Source organism: Nelumbo nucifera, chromosome 1 (genome assembly GCF_055504915.1).
Source record: "Nelumbo nucifera cultivar China Antique chromosome 1, China Antique-T2T, whole genome shotgun sequence".
NCBI classification, from domain to species: Eukaryota; Viridiplantae; Streptophyta; class Magnoliopsida; order Proteales; family Nelumbonaceae; genus Nelumbo; species Nelumbo nucifera.
This window is the reverse complement of record NC_142649.1, coordinates 113,457,223-113,476,887: the sequence shown is the minus strand read 5'-3', so window position 1 is coordinate 113,476,887 and position 19,665 is coordinate 113,457,223. Positions and strand designations below refer to the sequence as shown.

Genomic DNA, 19,665 nt, shown 5'->3' with positions numbered 1-19,665 from the left:
ATCTCCTTGGCTTTCTAGACTCCCATAACTGCAAAGATCTCAGCTCTAAGGGAGTCACCTACTCCAATTGGACCTGAGAACAAGGCAAAAATGACCCCATTCTCATCCCTAAAGACACCCCCAATCCCTGATTGTCCAAGGTTCCCCCTACTACTCCCATCAAAATTTAATTTCATAAACCCAGTAGGTGGAGGTGTCTAAGACACACTCATTACTGACTTGGTCTGTGTGCACTTTGCTATTTCACCCACTTCCTCAACATTTCATCCACTGTAACCTGTGAATAGTTCCAAAGATTTCAGCCACTGTACAACCCTAAAATGAATGATAGCCTTTAGTTCTTCCACCCCTCTCTCAGCCGCTGAGAATATCCTGAAGTTTCTTTCTTCCCATATTGTCCAACATATTGCAGCCCTCAAACCTCTCCACATAGTCCTTCCCCTTTTCCTACGCCACTTGAAGACAGAAGGGGAAAAAAGGCCCTACAAATCTAATGGAGGGTTCCATCTATACCCAAAGAGGGAAAAAGCCCATTCCCAAATTGACCTCGCAAAATGACAAGACACTAGTAGGTGAAAACCAGTCTCCCCATCCACTTTACATAGAACACACCAATGGGGTGACAAGCAAGTATTGGGTCGCTTCTTTTGGAGTAGATCACTAGTGTTGAATCTTTCCAGATAGGCTTCCCAACAAAAACTACCAACCCTAGGAGGGATTGCTCTGCACCAAACCTCATCAACAGGGAAAGGGGGGATTACAGGACTAGTGGATTGGCTTAGGACTTTGAAAAAGGAAGCACAAGAAAAGAAGCTAGTGGGGGTAGGGGTCCAAATTCTAGAGTCCGCCCTTGTGGGGTCTAAGACAACATTATCAAGAAGTTCAAGAGGCTCAAAATATTAGCAAAGTCTGAATCCCTCAAGGCCCTTCTGAGACCCAAATTCCACCCAAGCCCAGAATTGGAAGAGGACGGGGTAATGAAGGATGAAACTGACTCATTTTTAAGTTCAAATAGAGCATACAAAAAAGGAAGTTGATCCTTTAGAGGGGCATTCCCCACCCAAGTTTGTTCCCAGAATTTTACAGAGTTACCAGAATTCAGATCATACCTGATATTGGGGGAGAATACTGGAAGCAAATCGTGAATGGCTTTCCAAGGAGAAAAGCTTGTGGTCCTAGCTTTGATTCCAGCATCCCAACCATTGTGCTCCAGCCCATGTATACTTGCCACTATTCTAGCCCATAGCTTCTCCTTCTCCAAGGGGAACCTCCACAACCACTTCCCTAGAAGAGCCATATTCCTCCTCCTAACATTCCTGAGCCCCAAACCACCACAAATTTTACTCCTGGACACTACCTCCCAGCTGACTCTATGATCCCTCTTCTCCTCTCCCGGCTCCCACAAGAAGTCTCTCATCAACTTCTCCAACCTATTAGATAACTTCACTGGGATTTTGAACACAAACAGGAAGTAGATGGGTAAATTAGCAAGCGTGGCCTTAATCAGTGTAACTCTTCCACCAAGAGAGAGGTAATTCTTTTTCCAAGAGACCAATCTTTTTTCAAACCTTTCCACCACTAGGTTCCAAAAGCTCTCCCTCGTAGGGTTGTCACCTAATGGTAACCCTAAGTAATTCAATGGCCACCCTGACACTTCACACCCCAACACTTCTGCACTCTCCCAGATCTCTCCCTCCTCCATATTCACCCTTGCTACACAACTTTTCCCAAAGTTCACCTTCAAGTTAGACATTTGCTCAAACAGTTGTATCACCAACTTCAAGTTCCTGATAAAACTCACATTGCCACCTTCACAGAATAGAATCGTGTCATCAACAAACTGTAAGTGAGTGAGGGGGGTTTCCGTCCTCCCGACTCTCCAACCTCTAATGAGACCCCTCGAGTCTGCTCTGTGAATCAATTCCCCAAGACCTCCGCAATTAGTATGAACAAGAAAGGAGAGAGAGGGTCTCCTTGTCTTATACCCATATTGGCTGGAAAGAACTCTACCACTGTCCCATTCACTAGCATTGAATAATGACAATTCCGAACACAACCCATGATCCAATTGCACCATCTACCACCAAACCCAAATTTGATCAAAACTTTCCTCAAGAATTCCCAATCCACCAAGTCATAAGCCTATTCCAAGTCCAACTTACAGACCACTCCCTTCTTTTTAGCCTTCTTAAAGTTCTCCACACTCTCATTAGCAATTAAGATTTGATCAGTGATTTGTCTTCCACTCACAAAAGCTCCTTGATTTTGTGCGATGATGTCTGCCAAAACCTCCTTCAACCTCAATGACAACACCTTAGCAATGATCCTGTTCAGGCTATTAACCAAGCTAATTGGCCTAAAGTCCTTCGGGTGGGAGGCATCTGTCTAGAGACTTATCTCAGATGTTTTGCAGGAGAAAAGCCGACTTTGGCTGAAATGGCTCCCGTGGGCTGAATTTTGGTACAATACCACTTATCGTGTTACTACAAGGACCACCCCATTCAAGATCCTGTATGGAAGAGATCCACCCTCAGTGCTACTCCTTGATTTTGTGCGATGATGTCTGCCAAAACCTCCTTCAACCTCAATGACAACACCTTAGCAATGATCCTGTTCAGGCTATTAACCAAGCTAATTGGCCTAAAGTCCTTCGGGTGGGAGGCATCTGTCTAGAGACTTATCTCAGATGTTTTGCAGGAGAAAAGCCGACTTTGGCTGAAATGGCTCCCGTGGGCTGAATTTTGGTACAATACCACTTATCGTGTTACTACAAGGACCACCCCATTCAAGATCCTGTATGGAAGAGATCCACCCTCAGTGCTATCCTATGAGAAGGGCACTTCAACAATTGCAGAGGTGGAATAGCAGCTTGAAGCCAAAGATGAAGCACTTCAATCACTCAAGAATCACTTACTCAAGGCTCAAAATTACATGAAGATGCAGTATGATAAGAAACATCGCGAGGTGGAATACCAAGTGAGGGACCTAGTTTACTTGAAACTACAACTTTACATACAATCATCACTGGCTAAAAGAGTGTGGCAGAAGTTTTTACCCCGCTTCTTTGGTCCCTTTCGCATTTCAGAGAGAGTGGGAGCTGTGGCTTACAAATTAGACCTGCCAAGTACTGCTCGACTCCACCTAGTATTTCATGTCTCACTCCTCAAACCATGTCGGACAGATGCAGCCTTAGTAAAACCACTATTGCCAGAGTTTACTAGTGAAGGGCAGATGATTGTTGAGCCTAGTGTCATCACTGACTTCCGTTGGATAAAGACAGGTCGCAAAGTAGTGGAGAAGGCCCTTGTTCAATGGACGAACCTGTCCCCAAAAGATGCCACTTGGGAAGACATCAGTCGCTTGCAAGAACAATTTCCCCATATGGACCTTGAGGCCAAGGTCGTTCTTAAGGGTGGGGGAGATGATGGATCCCAGGCGAATAACCCACCATCAGGTCACCGGGCCCATTCGGTGCAGGAAAGCCAAGGCCCACACGGGTCATGAAGCCCATGCAGGAGCAGCTGCAGCACATGCCAAACATTACAAACCTCCCCTGCGATTTGTTTATAACCGTAGGCCACGTCCTAACCACCCACATGCAGAGCTCGAAGTCATGAAGAGCTGATTAGTGTGAGAGCCTATATATGGCCATTGATTAGAACAGAATGGAGAGAAGAATCATAACTACCTTGTTTTCCTTCTCTCTTCCTCTTCTTTCTCTCCCTCGAAGAAGCTCTGCCAGCTTAGAGTCCATCAAAACATGAACCAGAAAATCAAATACCAAGCTTCCCAAAAGCAAAGATGAAAAAAAAAAAAAACAATAAATTATCACAAAACACAACCACACCCCACAATCAATCTTTACAACAATGAAACTCAAGCAAAACCAGCCTACTAAACATAGAAAAAACATGAAAGAAAAAACAATATGTGCTTCCCATCCAACATCCCGAAAGGAACAAGAACAAGACAAGCAGCAAATTCTCTAATTCTTTTGGATTTTCCTGTATTCCATCATCTTCTTATTTGGTTCAATCCCAAATAGCCCTCCTTTTAATATAGCAAAGACATTTGAAACAACACTTTGGTGCTTTTTTTTGGGTAAAAGACTTAATACCTCCCTTGGGGTTTCTCCTAAATACTGAAACATCCCCTGTTTTTTTAAATTGGACTAAGACCTCACCTCCCTCATTGAGTGAGGTCACTGGACAAATACTACACCTCCATTAACACTCCATCCAGATCCATTTGTACATCACATTATGTGCTAGTTAATTTTTTTCAAAACCCAATTTTGTCCATTTATATATTCTTTCTTTGTCCGCCTGGAGCATAATTCAGAAGTAGTATATCCACGAGTTGCTCTTGCATCTTCCATGACTCGCATATGTGCCAGCGGTGGTGCTACTCTGTCTTGAACAAAATAGTTAGTGGATCCTTCAATTTCAAATTCTAATATTTAGATTAGGAGTGCTAGCGGCTTGAATGCATTGAGTTCAATTTCAAATTCTGACATTAATTCTTTTGTTTATTTCTCAGGAAATGGACTGATTGGTGGGACATGGGGCAAGGAAAGGTCAGAGGTCCCTAAACTTAATTTTGGTATAAAAAAACCTAAAAAAAACCAAAATAAATAAATACTTGAATCAGAATTATAGTTGGAGGATATAATGGTAGTAAAGATGTAAAAATAATCAAAGAAAATAGCATGATAACAGAGGCTATTTCATGAAATAAGCCATGATTTAATCAGAAGGTTCTGATTTCTGAACAAGACTAACAGGCTTGGCTTAAAGCAACAGAGGCCACAACAAAGTTTATAATTAAAAAATGTGTATTTGATTCTAATCTCTCAAAACATCATGGAAGTGCTAGTCGAGATAGATAATCTTCTCATTGGATTTGTAAGCCTGATCTTTCTTTGTTCTGTCCTGTATTTTTCTTTAATTACGGTTTGGTGGTTTTCTTTAAAAATTTAAAGAACAAAGGAAGGCAAAAATGTTATTTTATTGAATCTGTTAAATATGACAATATATCTTGTTGATAGGGAAGGGGAGGTCTAAGTCCAATCAGAAACCATAGGGGTGGTATAAGTATTTATCTTAAACCATAGAGGAGGTTTTAAGTCTTTTACCTTTCTTTTACTCTTAAATCTTCTAACCGAAAAATTATCCTTCACAAGCTCCAACAAATCCTTAGTCTTCTTGTTAATCGTTTCCGATCCCTAACTCCGCTCTTCTCAAAAAAAAAAAAAAAAAAGAAAAAAAATGAAATTCCAGCGGATTTCTGTCCAACACTAATGTCTTCAGGCCCTGAAAGACTTTCTTTAAAAATTTAAAGAACAAAGGAAGGCAAAAATGTTATTTTATTGAATCTGTTAAATATGACAATATATCTTGTTGATAGGGGAGGGGAGGTCTAAGTCCAATCAGAAACCATAGGGGTGGTATAAGTATTTATCTTAAACCTTAGGGGAGGTTTTAAGTCTTTTACCTTTCTTTTACTCTTAAATCTTCTAACCGAAAAATTATCCTTCATAAGCTCCAACAAATCCTTAATCTTCTTGTTAATCATTTCCGATCCCTAGCTGCGCTCTTCTCAAAAAAAAAAGAAAGAAAAAAATGAAATTCCAGCGGATTTCTGTCCAACACTAATGTCTTCAGGCCCTGAAAGACTTTCTTCATGGCTAACACCAATCACACTCAGAGGTAATGGATAATTCTCATCCAGTTCCTTAAACTTCTTCCAAACAAGTTCCTCTCCTCCTACAACTAGTAGTAGTCCCATTGATTTAAACACTTCTACTTCTATGTTTACAACCTTTTCCAAATCAACCTATTTTTTAATTTCATGGGTTTCATCTATCACCTCATCTTCAGTTGATTCACTTGGATCTCTATCATCCTCAGCTACAACCTTCTCCATTAAAAGCCTTGTCCAATAATTTCTTTTTCTGTTGTATACTCTGAAACAAGAAGCATGCCATACATTATTTCTCCTCCTCTTCTTTCTTTACCCGCCCCTTCACCTATTGGATTATTGTTAACAGCTTCACCACTTCTTTCATTCTTTTATCCCCTTTCCCACAATATTACCATCCAATTGTTCAATGAGCTCCTGCACTCCTTTTCCTCCTCTTGTTTCTTCAGTCTTCACATGCCCCTTCATAGCCGACTCAAGCTGGGTCTCAAAGGAGCCAAATTGCATCTAGTAATGAATTGGGTTTGGAAGTCTGCTCAATCCTCTCTATCTATGTAACATTGATATTCTCCTATTATAAAGGATTAAATGTATATGTATTTACAGAAACACGGAAGCTGACTCGAGTTGGGTCTCTAAGGAGCCAAATTGCATCTAGTAATGAACTGAGTAACCATGGATGACACCAATAGTCAGCATCCAGTTAATATCTTTCTATTGGATATGAATGGAAGTAACTGTCTCACATATAAGTTGAGGACCCATAAGGCATGGTGTCTGCTACCTGTGGGTGGCATATGTATAGTTGACAAGACTAGATAATGGTTCAAATATCTTAACAAACTAGGAATATAGAACTGCTCAAAGTACAATATTAGAAAGGACTCGTTTTTAAATTTGACAGCAGAGAGATACTCCAAGGTGGCCTCTGCCTTAAGCAATTAATAAAAATAGAAACAAAGAGAATTGTAAATTGGTTATGCTTTGAGAGGAGGAGAAGATGAAGAAAAAAAGAGATGAAAAGAAAATTGCATATTGCAATATCAATAGACCCGCTGGCACCTATTTCTTATGATATTATTAAGAATGAACTACTTATGATAGTATTAAGAATAATTAAAACATTTGATATGGACCATATAACTTGTAAATGAAAAGGCAATCAAACATTTATAAGAGAAACCTTTATGAAGACGCAATTCCCCTGCACTTTGTTTCTTGACAGGTGCCCTTCCATTGGCATTTTCTGACATCTCCCTTTGCTTTTCCTTCACTTTGAAAAGCTTAATCATTATGCCTACAATTAAAATAGAAATTAGTATCTAAAGCATCCCATGGCATATAGCATATGAACTTTACCTTTCTTAAAACTTTGAAAATCTTGGTTGGTTTTGATAACTGCAGAAATAGGCACTAAAAGCAGTATAAGGAAGAGATTCCCAAGTTTAAAATGCTCAATTCAGCATTCTAGTAACTTGCAGACTACCTATTTGCAGAATGATGACAGCACAGGAATTGGAAGGATTAATTTATCCTTACAATTTTTATCATATACCAATAATACCTGTGCATTTAAACTGTTACAAGTCTGAAATACTTTCCAAGCTCTTCTTTCAGCACCCAATTCAGCAGTTATCAAACACTATCTTAATAAAATAGTGTATAAAGGGAACAACATTCCAATACAAAATGAAGGAAAGCCACAAATCACAGTTCAAAAAGTAGTGATCAAAAGAATAACAGGAGAGCTAAACGTAAGTTACTAATCATGCCATTATTCATTCAACTAGGAAAAAATGAATAGTAATTTAAGTATAAAGCACTGCTTTCTCCAAGTCAAAGGTTCACTGTAATAAAACAATGAAATCATTTGTAACAAAGATTCCCAGCAAAAACACCATATAGATACTCAAGCACACAAATATTAGGGCAATCAGAGCAGACCCAGTACAGGGCCTTTGATGACCTACTTGACTGAGCTTTTTTTTTTGATAGATAACAGAAACTTTTATTAATAAAGAGTTTAGAAAGGAGGATACAACAGGAGGGAGGGTAAAATCTCTTAATCCTCCCTGAAAGTTTACTTCATATTACAAAGCTGCCCAGAAAAGAATAGCTCTTCCCAAGTCAGCAAATCAGCCTCCCTTTTATTTTATTTTTTTGGGTGCTCATTATAGGATTTTGTGATTCAATTTTGACTTCCATGGAATCCTCCAACACTAAGAAAAATTAATTGTCAATTCTTGAGAAGGGATAATGATAAAAAATAGGACTCCATGTTAGCTGGGTAAGACTCATGTACTGAACTCTTAAAAAAATAACAGCATTGGCAAGTAATTGTCATACTTGTGCAAAGCCAAGTTTAACTATTCAAGATCAATAGGATAAAACATAACTTGTAAATATCAATCCTGAAATGGACCACCAATTCAGCATGACACATGAAACCTCCATATCAGTATTTCTAGAATTTTTAGATCCACAATGCAGGCAAAGTGATACGCACAATAGATGGCAAACTAAAATTGAGTTAGAGATAGAAGGCCATTTTGTATTTGAAGTAATTGAGAAAATACAATAAAAAAGAAAAAGGGAGATTTTTATGATTTTGAAATCTTTTCCACTAGGTAAACTATTCTCCTTATGTATGAAGATAATCAATTTGGTCGCTGTGGTGGTTGGACTCTATTATGGATTTCTTACCACATTCTCCATAGGGCCCTCTTATCTCTTCTCTGAGAGCTCAGGTTATGGAAGAAGGAATCAAGGCTATTTAGTCTTTGAAGTTTGTCCTATCTTTGCTTTATAGGCAAAGTAGGAATTCGACTAAATCTCATGTCAACAAGCACGAAAATATCCATTTGAGGTTGAGCTAAGAATGTCAAAGCTTAGGTCCATCAACCCCTCCCAAGATCCCAGATGGCTAGGACCAACATTGAGTAATGGTAATGGGTGGAGATTTGAATAAATGAGGGATTCTAGCAGATAAGGGCAACTTTTTGCCCCTAATAGCAACAAAAGTAACACTTTTTTAAGAATTACAATTTCAAGGTTACTTTTTGTGAAAAATATCATATAGGAACATTAAGATACGAGGTCTCTCTCTCTCTCATCTGATCGGATGGGGACATTGGAGACTTCTCGAGAGCCCTAGCCCGGAATGAATCCTAGATGATGTCAGCAGATCTTTTAGCATGGGTTCCGCTGGCAGATCAGTCTTCCACCTTCAAAGGCGTCTACAACTCCCCAAAAGGTGAGCGTCTAACCGGCGGTTCTCAAGCCGTTCACATGAACGCTCCCCGCATCGGTGGTAGCTTCACCGTCTAGGGCGGTCTATCTTCCGTCTTTGATTGCACCATGGTCTATATTCGATAGAAGGAAGACCCTTGGAACTCCATCATCGCTGGTGCTGCCAGCAGCAGGTTCCTCCAGATGCATGTGTCAAGGTTTCGGTGCAGCACCTATGTGTATTGTAGTGGGGTGTTGCTTGCTTTGATCAAAGGAACTGGAATCATGCTAAGCAAGGTTCTTGGTGCTCCTTAGAATTTTCATCCATTGGAGGAGCCAGTACCCAGTGTGCCCAACCCATTTAATTCTCCTGGGTATCTTAGTGGAAAATTTTCGAATCAGAAACTGACACAAACTCCAACTCTTGAAACTTCAATAGAGAGGTCTTCTTCTTCTTCTTCTTGGTTTGGGGGTTATTTGGCAGTAAAAAGAAGCAGGAGATAGGGCACTAACATGAAGGTTAAGGAGAAGGGAGATAAAAACCTAAGAGAGAGAGAAAATAAGTTCACAAAAACATATAAAACCAGCTAAAAAGAGGAGAAATAGAATGGTTCTTTCAGAGATGTAAGTGTAAGAGAAAACTTTGTTCTCCAGGTTCGATTCCATGAAAACTACAGTAAACTTTGAAGTTCAAGTTCAAAAGTGTAAAGTGAGAGAAAAGCATTAGAAAGTTAGAAACATTGGTCTAGTAACAGATCATATCTTAATTCAAGGGCGACAAATAATAGATCAGATCTTAATTCAAGGGCGACAAATAACAGATCAGATCTTAATTGCGAATGAGTGTGTGGAGGAAATGAAAAGGTCTAGTAAGAGAGGTTTCATTCATTTCCTCTATTATTGCACCCAACCAAAGTGCTTTTCTGGAGGGAAGACAGATCACCGATCAGATCCTCATTGCAAATGAGAGCTTGGAGAGCTTTAGAAAGTCAAAGAAGAAGGGAGTGGTCTGCAAATTGGATCTGGAGAAGGCTTTCGACTTGGTTGATTGGTCATTCTTGATGGAGGTGTTGAGGAGTTTTGGTTTTGGTGACAGGTGGTGCAAGTGGATCTGGGGCTGTGTTAGGACTTGCCATTATTCTATCCTGGTGAACGGGACTGTGGTGGACTTCTTTCCGGCGTTGAGAGGTCTAAAACAAGGAGATCCTCTTTACCCTTTTCTTTTCACCCTTATTGTTGATGTGTTTGGGCGATTGATCCATAGAGCAGGCTCGAGGAATCTGATAAGAGGGTGGAGAGTAGGAAGGGAGGAGGTTCCCTTAACTCTTCTTCAGTTTGCAGATGATACTATCATTTTCTGTGAAGGAGGGAACCTCAGTTGGATCCGGAATCTAAAGTTGACAATAAAACTTTTGGAGCAGATTTCTAACCTCAAGGTAAACTTTGACAAGAGTTGTGTGGCGGGAGTGAATGTGAACGAAAGAGACCTAAGGGAATCTGCAGATGAGCTAGGTTGTGCTATTACGGATTGGCCCCTGACTTACTTGGGCCTCCCTTTAGGAGATAATCCTAAGAGTGTCAGCTTTTGGGCTCCGGTAGTGGAGAGGTTTGAGAAGAGGCTAGCGGCCTAGAAGAGGAGTTATCTTTCTTTAGGTGGAAGAGTCTCTCTCATTAAATCTACCCTAGCTAACCTTCCTGTTTACTTTCTGTCAGTGTTTAAGATCCCCTCAAAGGTTTCAAACCTTTTGGAAAAATTAATAAGGAACTTTCTCTGGGAGCCTGGAGAGGAGAAGAGAGATCATAGGGTGAGTTGGGAGGTGGTCTCTAGGTGTAAAACAATAGGAGGTCTAGGGATTGGTAATTTCAAGAAAAGGAACATGGCTCTTCTGGGGAAGTGGTTGTGGAGGTTCTCTTTGGAAAGGGATAAATTGTGGACTAAGATTGTGGCTAGCATTCATGGGTTGGAAGACAATGGTTGGGATCCTGGAATCTTGGCAAGGGCTTCAGCAGCTTCTCCTTGGAAATCCATCCACAATCTGCTTCCAGTTTTCTCCCTTGGATCAGGTATGGTCTAAACTCTGGTAACCGAATAAATTTCTGGGAACATCTTTGGGTCGGGGATTCTCCTCTGAAAGACAAGTTTCCTTCCTTGTATGCTCTTTCAGACTTGAAAAATGAACTCATTTCTTCTTTCTTAGTCCCTTCAGCTTCCACTTCGGGCTTTGGTTGGAACCTTGGCCTGCGTAGGGCAATTAGGGATACGGACTTGGATAGCCTGGTAGCTCTGCTAGCCACCCTTGAGGGTGTCTTCCTAAACCCTGCTAAGGAGACACCAGATTTTGGACCCTTTCTAGCTCTGGTACCTTTTCTTGTGCTTCTTTCTTTGAAACTTTAACTTAGCCTCCTACCCCCCTGGGGTTGTCCTTTCCAGTTAAGGATATTTGGAGCAGACCTATTCCTCCTCGGGTGGGGTTTTTTTGTTGGGAAATTTTCTTGGAAAGAATCAACACTTTAGACTTACTCCAAAGAAAGAGACCCAACTATTGTTTACTTCCTAATAGATGTGCTCTTTGTAAAGCTGATGGGGAATCTGGCTACCACCTCATGGTCTCTTGTAAGGTTGCTAAATCTGTTTGGGAGTGGGTTTTCTCCCGTTTTGGGTGTTCTTGGTATCCTCCGGAGACTGTCCAAGGTTTGTTTTCCCCATCTCTTTTCAGTTGGCCTAAGAAGCGAGGGAAGACTATGTGGAGGTGTATTAGGGCAGCGGTTTGCTGGTCTTTGTGGGAAGAAAGAAACTCACGCATATTTTCTGACAAGGAAAAAACTTTGGAAGACTTGTTAGACCAAATCCTTATAAGAGCGGTCCACTGGCTAAAATCTTTGGAGTCGTTTTCAGATTGTCCTATGGATGACTTGCTAAGAAACTGGAAAGAGATTGCTTCCATTGCAAGATGCAAGAGGACTCTTTGTCCGTTTTGGTCCCCTTCCCCCTCGGGCTTTATAAAGCTGAATTTTGATGGCAGCAGTGTAAGGAATCCAGGGCCCTCTAGGATTGGAGGAGTCTTCAGGAATGAGGAAGGGATTGTTACTGCTTTATTCTCTGGCCCTATTGGAGAAGGTGACTCTCTTAGGGCTGAGATCCTTGCAACGCTTGAAGGAATTCGAAGAGCAAAAGATCTAAATATTAGTCGTTTGATTCTGGAAGGTGACTCGAAGGTGGTGGTTAATTGGTTGAAGATAGAGGGCAGTGGTTTGTGGAACTTTAACAATGAGAAAAAACAGTTCTTATGGCTGGGTAGGGACAAAGAGATTCAGTACAGCTGGGTGAAGAGGAGTGCCAACTCATTTGCGGATGGGTTGGCCAAGCAAGGAGTGACTAGGGAGGCTGTTTTCTGGGCTAGTTTTTAATTTTCTTTGCTTTCCCTGAGTTTTCTGTTTTTTGGGGAGCTAAGTTATTTTATCTCCCTCTGTATTCCTTTCCCTCTATTCTCTTAATTTAATGAAATTGATGTTATTGATCAAAAAAAAAAAAAGAGAGGTTTCATTTGTAAATTGGATCTTGAAAAGTCCTATGATTTGGTGGACTGGAAGTTTCTATTAGAGGGTATGCGAAACTGTGGATTTGGGACAAGTGGTGTAGTTGGATTTTTGAGTGTATCAGTACTTGTCACTACTCTATTCTGGTAAATGGTATGGTGAGGGACTTTTTTCCAGCTTGCAGGGGTGTCAGGCAAGGGGATCCACTCTCACCCTTCCTTTTTACCTTAGTAGCTGATGTGATTAGTAGGATCATTACTAAGGCTGATAGTGAAGATGCCATTAGGGGTTGGAGAATAGGGAGACACCAAGTCCCCGTCACCCACCTTCAGTTTGCAGATGACCTAATGATCTTTTGTGAAGGAGGTTTGGCGAAAAGGTAGCAAACCTAAAGGAGCTAATCAAAGGATTTAAAAGTATTTCTAATTTGAGAATAAATTTGGAAAAGAGCTGCATAGCGGGTATAAATTTGGAGGTAGGGGAGGTCGAGGCTATTGCTGAGTGTCTTGAGTGTTCCACCTCTGCTTGGCCTATGTCATATTTAGGACTTCCTTTAGGGGCAAATCCTAGGGAGAGTAGATTTTGGACCCCAGTGATAGAAAAGTTTGAGAAGAGATTAGCCTCATGGAAGAGGAATTATGTCTCTTTAGGAGGGAGAATTACCCTAATAAGAGCTACCTTGGCTAACTTACCTACCTATTTTTTGTCTGTTTTTAGGATACCAGTTAGGGAAGCTAGGAAACTGGAGAAGCTGATGAGAGATTTCTTATGGGAGCCAGGACAAGAAAAAAAAGGATCACTTGGTTAATTGGGAAATTGTGTGCAGAAGTAAAGAAGAGGGGGGTTTGGGACTTGGGAGGGTAACTAGAAAAAATCAAGCTCTATTAGGGAAATGGTTGTGGCAATGGTCATTGGAAAGAGAGAGATTGTGGCATGAGGTGGTGGGAAGCATTCATGGGAGGTCAGAGAATGGATGGGATGCTGGTGTATCAAGGCAAGCTAACCTAGCAGCACCTTGGAAGGCCATTCACAACACCCTTCCTCAATTCCTCAATTTTATCAGGTATGAAGTTTGTTCTGGCAACACTGCTCATTTTTGGGAGGATATTTGGGTAGGAGACACACCTTTAAAGGATTTGTTCCCTTCGCTATTTTTTGTTTCTTTGTACAAAAAAGAGGTGGTCTCAAAATTTGTCTCACCTTTGGGAACACCCTTAGATCCTACTTAGGATTTTGGGTTTCGTAAGGACTTAGGGATGATGAAATTGAATCTCTTTTTGTTTTGCTTGGTTGTCTTAATCAAGTTTGTTTGGACCCCTCCAAGCTAGATAAGAGGGTATGGACTCCTAGACCCAATGGAACCTTCACTTGTGCTTCTTACTTCAAGTCCATCTCTCAACTTTCTACTCACCAACCCTTTCCGTCAAAAGAAATTTGGTGCAAGCCAGTTCCCCAAAAAATTATGGCGTGTTGTTGGGAAGTATTCCATGGAAAAGTAAACACTCTAAATAACCTACAAAAGAGAAGACCTTTCCTCTGTATTTCTCCTAATTAGTGTATCCTCTATAGAGCTCACAGTGAGGATTGTTACCACCCATTAATATCTTGTCCCTTTTCTACAGACCTTTGGGCTTGGCTACTTTCGTTGTTTGGGAGTAGTTGGAGTCTACCAGCAGAATTTCACATGCTCTTCAACCACTCTACCTTTTATTGGCCTACAACATTAGGGAGAATGAGTGTGGAGGAAATGAAAAGGTCTAGTAGGAAAGGATTCATTTGTAAATTGGATCTTGAAAAGGCCTATGATTTGGTGGACTGGGAGTTTCTATTAGAGGTTATGCGAAACGGTGGATTTGGGGACAAGTGGTGTAGTTGGATCTTTGGGTGTATCAGTACTTGTCACTACTCTATTCTGGTAAATGGTACGGTGAGGGATTTTTTTCCAGCTTGCAGGGGTGTCAGGCAAGGGGATCCACTTTCACCATTCCTTTTTACCTTAGTAGCTGATGTGATTAGTAGGATCATTACTAAGGCTGACAGCGAAGATGCCATTAGGGGTTGGAGAATAGGGAGACACCAAGTCCTCGTCACCCACCTTCAATTTGCAGATGACCTAATGATTTTTTGTGAAGGTCTTAGTGACAAGGTAGCAAACCTAAAGGAGCTAATAAAAGGATTTGAAAGTGTCTCTAATTTGAGAATAAATCTGGAAAAGAGTTGCGTAGCAGGTATAAATTTGGAGGTAGGGGAGGTCGAGGCTATTGCGGAGTGTCTTGAGTGTTCCACCTCTGCTTGGCCTATGTCATATTTAGGGCTTCCTTTAGGGGCAAATCCTAGGGACAGTAGATTTTGAACCCCAGTGTTAGAAAAATTTGAGAAGAGATTAGCCTCATGGAAGATGAACTATATCTCTTTAGGAGGAAAAATTACCCTAATAAGAGCTACCTTGGCTAACTTACCTACCTATTATTTGTCTGTCTTTAGGATACCAGTTAGGGAAGCTAGAAAGCTAGAGAAGTTGATGAGAGATTTCTTATGGGAGCCGGGACAAGAGAAAAAGGATCACTTGGTTAATTGGGAAATTGTGTGCAGAAGTAAAGAAGAGGGGGTTTGGGAATTGGGAGGATAACTAGAAAGAATCAAGCTCTATTAGGGAAATGGTTGTGGAGATGGCCTTTGGAAAGAGAGAGATTGTGGCATGAGGTGGTGGGAAGCATTCATGGGAGGTCAGAGAATGGATGGGATGCTGGTGTATCAAGGCAAGCTAACCTAGCAGCACCTTGGAAGGCTATTCACAACACTCTTCCTCAATTCCTCAATTTTATCAAGTATGAAGTTTGTTCTGGCAACTCTATCCTTTTTTGGGAGGATATTTGGGTAGGAGACTCACCGTTAAAGGATTTGTTCACCTCGCTTTTTTCTATTTCTTTGTACAAAAAAGAGGTGGTCTCAAAATTTGTTTCACCCTTGGGAACACCCTTAGATCCTACTTGGGATTTTGGTTTTCGTAGAGGACTTAGGGATGCTGAAATTGAGTCTCTTTCTTTTTAGCTTGGGTGTCTTAATCAGGTTTGTTTGGATCCCTCCAAGCCAGATAAGAGGGTTTGGACTCCTAGACCCAATGGAACCTTCACTTGTGCTTCTTTTTTCAAGTCCATCTCTCAACTTTCTACTCACCAACCCTTTCCGTCAAAAGAAATTTGGTGTAGGCCAGTCCCCCCAAAAATTTTGGCTTTTTGTTGGGAAGTTTTCCATGGGAAAGTAAACACTTTAGACAACCTACAAAAGAGAAGACCTTTTCTCTGTATTTCTCCTAATTGGTGTATCCTCTATAGAGCTCACGGTGAGGATTGTTACCATCTATTAGTATCTTGTCCCTTTTCTGCAGACCTTTGGGCTTGGCTACTTTCGTTGTTTGGGGGTAGTTGGAGTCTACCAGTAGAAGTTCACATGCTCTTCAACCATTCTACCTTTTATTGGCCTACAAAAATAGGGAGAATTATGTGGAGATGTGCTCGTGCTGCCTTGACTTGGACTCTTTGGGAAGAGAGGAATCTCAGAATTTTTCAAGATAAGGAAAGGAACAGCCAAGATTTGAAAGACTATGTGTTAAACAGGGCAATACATTGGCTGAAGACCTTGGAAATCTTTCATCAATTCTCCTTTAATGACATTTGGAGAAATTGGTCAGCAGTAGCAAGGTGTTCATCTTTAAAGGCCAAATCAATTACAATCTGGTCTCCTCCACCTGAAGGCTCGATTAAGTTGAACTTTGATGGAAGCAGCATGGGTAATCCAGGATTATCCGAAGTGGGGGTGCTTTGAGAAATGAGAATGGAGAGATTTTGTTGCTCTACTCAGGTCCTTTGGGAATTGGGAATTCCATCAGGGCAGAACTTTTAGCTGTTGTACAAGGGGTTCAATTTGCAAACCAGCTGGGGGTACAACAACTAATAATTGAGGGGGATTCCAAAGTGGTGGTGGGTTGGTTGAAAAATTCTAAAGAGGCTATGTGGCGATACAAGAATGAAATGAAGAAATTTAGTTGGTTGACAAGGAATATGTTGGTCACTGTACAGTGGGTGGGGAGATCAGCAAATACCTTGTCAGATGTGTTAGCTAAGCAAGAGGTATAGGGAAGAATTATTTTGGGCTCAGTTGTGATTCTTGCTTTTCTTTCCTAGTTTACTTGTAAGTTTCAAGGAGGGGCTGCAGCTCGCGCCTCTCACTGGAATGATGTATAAACTCACTCTAATTTGCTTCTGAATCAATAAACTTATTATTATTCATAAAAAAAAAAAAACAATAGGGAGAATTATGTGGAGATGTGCTCATGTTGCCTTGATTTGGACTCTTTGGGAAGAAAGGAATATTAAAATTTTTCAAGAAAAAGAAATGAGCAGTCAGGAATTGAAAGACTGTGTGTTAAATAGGGCAATACCTTGGCTGAAGACCTTGGAAATCTTTCATCAATTCTCCTTTAATGACCTTTGGAGAAATTGGTCAACAGTAGCAAGGTGTTCATCTCTAAAGGACAAATCAATTACAAGTTGGTCTCCTCCATCCGAAGGCTCCCTGAAGTTGAACTTTGATGGAAGTAGCATGGGTAATCCAGGATTATCCGGAATGGGGGGTTGCTTTGAGAAATGAGAAGGGAGAGATTTTGTTGCTCTACTAAGGTCCCTTGGGAATTGGGGACTCCATCAGGGCAGAACTTTTAGCTGCTGTACAAGGGGTGCAATTTGCAAACCAACTAGGGGTACAACACCTAACAATTGAGGGGGATTCGAAAGTGGTGGTGGGTTGGTTGAAAAATCCTGAAGAGGCTATGTGGCGTTACAAGAATGAAATGAAGAAATTTAGTTGGTTGACAAGGAATATGTTGGTCGCTGTACAATGGGTGGGGAGATCAGCAAATACTTTGTCAGATGTGTTAGCTAAGCAAGGGGTAAATAGGGAAGAATTGTTTTGGGCTCAGTTGTGATTCTTGCTTTTCTTTCCTAGTTTACTTGTAAGAATCAAGGAGGGGCTGCAGCTCGCGCCTCCCTGGGATGTTGTATGAACTCACTCTAAATCTACTTCTGAATTAATAAATTTATTATCATTCATCAAAAAGTTAGAAACATTGGTTGTATTTATAGGGACATTTTTGGAATAATAAATGTATATAGCTACAGTAATCCATACCGTATATAGACAACTGGGAGTAATGCCCCTTTTTGCTATTATTTTTAAAAAGCTGCCCATCCCAAGTAATTCCCCTCTATTGATGCTCTAAATGGATATTAACCCCCAAAAGTTTCCCTTATAGGCAAGAAACCCTAAATATGAAGCATAGAAAGGAAATAATATTGGGAAGTATTAAGTCAACCCAACAAAAAAAAGCATGATTTTCAAAAGCTTCACAGCTTAACCAAGGAAAATGAGTGTCGCAATGCCATCGACTACCTTCCAAAAATATTATGCATAGATTTATACCCTAGCATTATGCACTTCCCAAATAAACTAGGCAAGTCATGAACAGGATCAAGCTCCATAAGATCATTCCTTTCAAGTTAAAAGCATGACCACTACATCGTGTGAGTCTTACTCCTTGAGGTGAATCTTGAACAGAAGACCATAAGGCTCAACCTTGAAGCTTGTTCCTAAAAATACAAGGTATATGCCTCACACCTTGAGGTACCTTATTTCTAGAACGCCACCACATAGATTCTTGAGGGATAGTTCTAAGTAAGATTTTTAACCAACAACGATCAAAAAGCTTACTTATTAAAAAACAATGAGTCAATGATCAAAAACCTTCATCGAAGTGAATAAAAAAATTACAAAAAGAGATGTACATGATGAACGATAAAGAAAAAATACAGAAAAAAAAAAAAGACTTGCTATATCAATGGTGTCACCCTTACAAAAGGAATAACATTACGACTATCAAAAAGCTCTAGAGTAACACAACATGTGCTATATCAGTGGGGTCAGCATTACCAATAGAAGTATTAAAATACCCATACCATATGCTCTACCTATGGGAAATGAAGTCCTTACACTGGGAGGCCCAATATTGCCTAGTGAACTGCCACTAAAGTGAAGTTTGGGGGAAATGACTGCTCTTGTATAACTCTCCCCAGTGGAGACAGTCATCATTGGAGAACCACCAAGAGATTGTTGTATATGTTTCTATTTTCTACCAAAAACAGTCCTGCATGTCATCAGAGATACGGTTTGGAACTCTTTTTGAACAGTGGCCAATAAAGCTGACATATAAAGGACTCTATCTTGAATGACCCCAAGAGTGGAGGATTATTTTCAAAAACTCTTCAGTTCCTTTTCTCCCAAGGTACCCACGTGACTGTGGGTGGTTACTCTCCAAAACACATTTTGCCTCACATCCAATACCTGTGGCCTCCAATTCCTAAACTCTTTTTGAATAGTGGCCACTAAAGCCGACATATAAAGGACTCTGTCTTGAATGACCCCAAGAGCTGAGGTCTATTTTCAAAAACTCTTCAGTTCCTTTGCTCCCAAGGTACCCACGTGACAGTGTGGGTGGTCTCCAAAACACCTTTTGCCTCACATCCAGTACCTGTAGCCTCTAATTCCTGAAGTCATGTGCACCATGAAGAGGATCCTATTGAAGCGCAACCAAGTTTAGGTAAAAGTTTCACAGGTCCTCTTCAAGACTACAACTGAATAGTGAAGGAACAAGTGGTTGATTGACTCCTCAACTTTCAAGCAGGGGATGAATGCATGTGGAGAGAAAAATACTTGCAGTTGTATCTTCTTCTTCTTTGCATCATATCAGACAGGTTTATCTTTACACATGTAACTTCACATATAAATAATCCAAGATAGGAAGAGATAGAGAATCAAATCTTTCTAACAAGAAATTCGATTGTTATTTGAATGCCACTGAGCTTTGGAGAAAATATGGAGAATATATCCCATCAGGTGATGGGATCCACAACCTACAGTCAAATGGGATAGAGGATATGAAGGCACCATTTAAGGATCCCAGAAAAAGATGCAATCCCCATCCAATTTATTTAACATTAACCTATTTATCCTTGTTTTATATAAAATGATCATCTAACACCCATGATGAATGCTACTTATGTAACATTTATCTTTTTCTCTTGTATGATAATGGATATGCCCAACATCATAGGCAAGTATGAATGAATGTAACAACCACCCAAGCTA

General features: G+C 40.5%; 1 protein-coding gene and 1 pseudogene across 2 annotated transcripts in view; one reads left to right on the top strand and one right to left on the bottom strand.

Annotated features, from left to right (window-relative positions):
• Positions 1-19,665, bottom strand: part of LOC104588186 (NEDD8-conjugating enzyme Ubc12-like) — a 29,025-nt gene that overhangs the window by 7,686 nt on the left and 1,674 nt on the right. Inside the window, exons 1-2 of one of the 2 annotated variants that reach the window (XM_088892797.1) lie at positions 7,060-7,110; positions 6,884-6,997 (exon numbers count right to left, since the gene is read on the bottom strand). In XM_088892797.1, the coding sequence (XP_088748923.1) occupies positions 6,884-6,992 (109 nt within the window). In that variant the 5' untranslated portion in view covers positions 6,993-6,997; positions 7,060-7,110. Of the gene's footprint in view, positions 1-6,883; positions 6,998-7,059; positions 7,111-19,665 lie in introns of those variants that run through there. The other variant, XM_088892792.1, reaches the window with a different exon arrangement.
• Positions 7,187-9,904, top strand: LOC148803713 (mitochondrial import inner membrane translocase subunit TIM17-2 pseudogene; annotated as a pseudogene).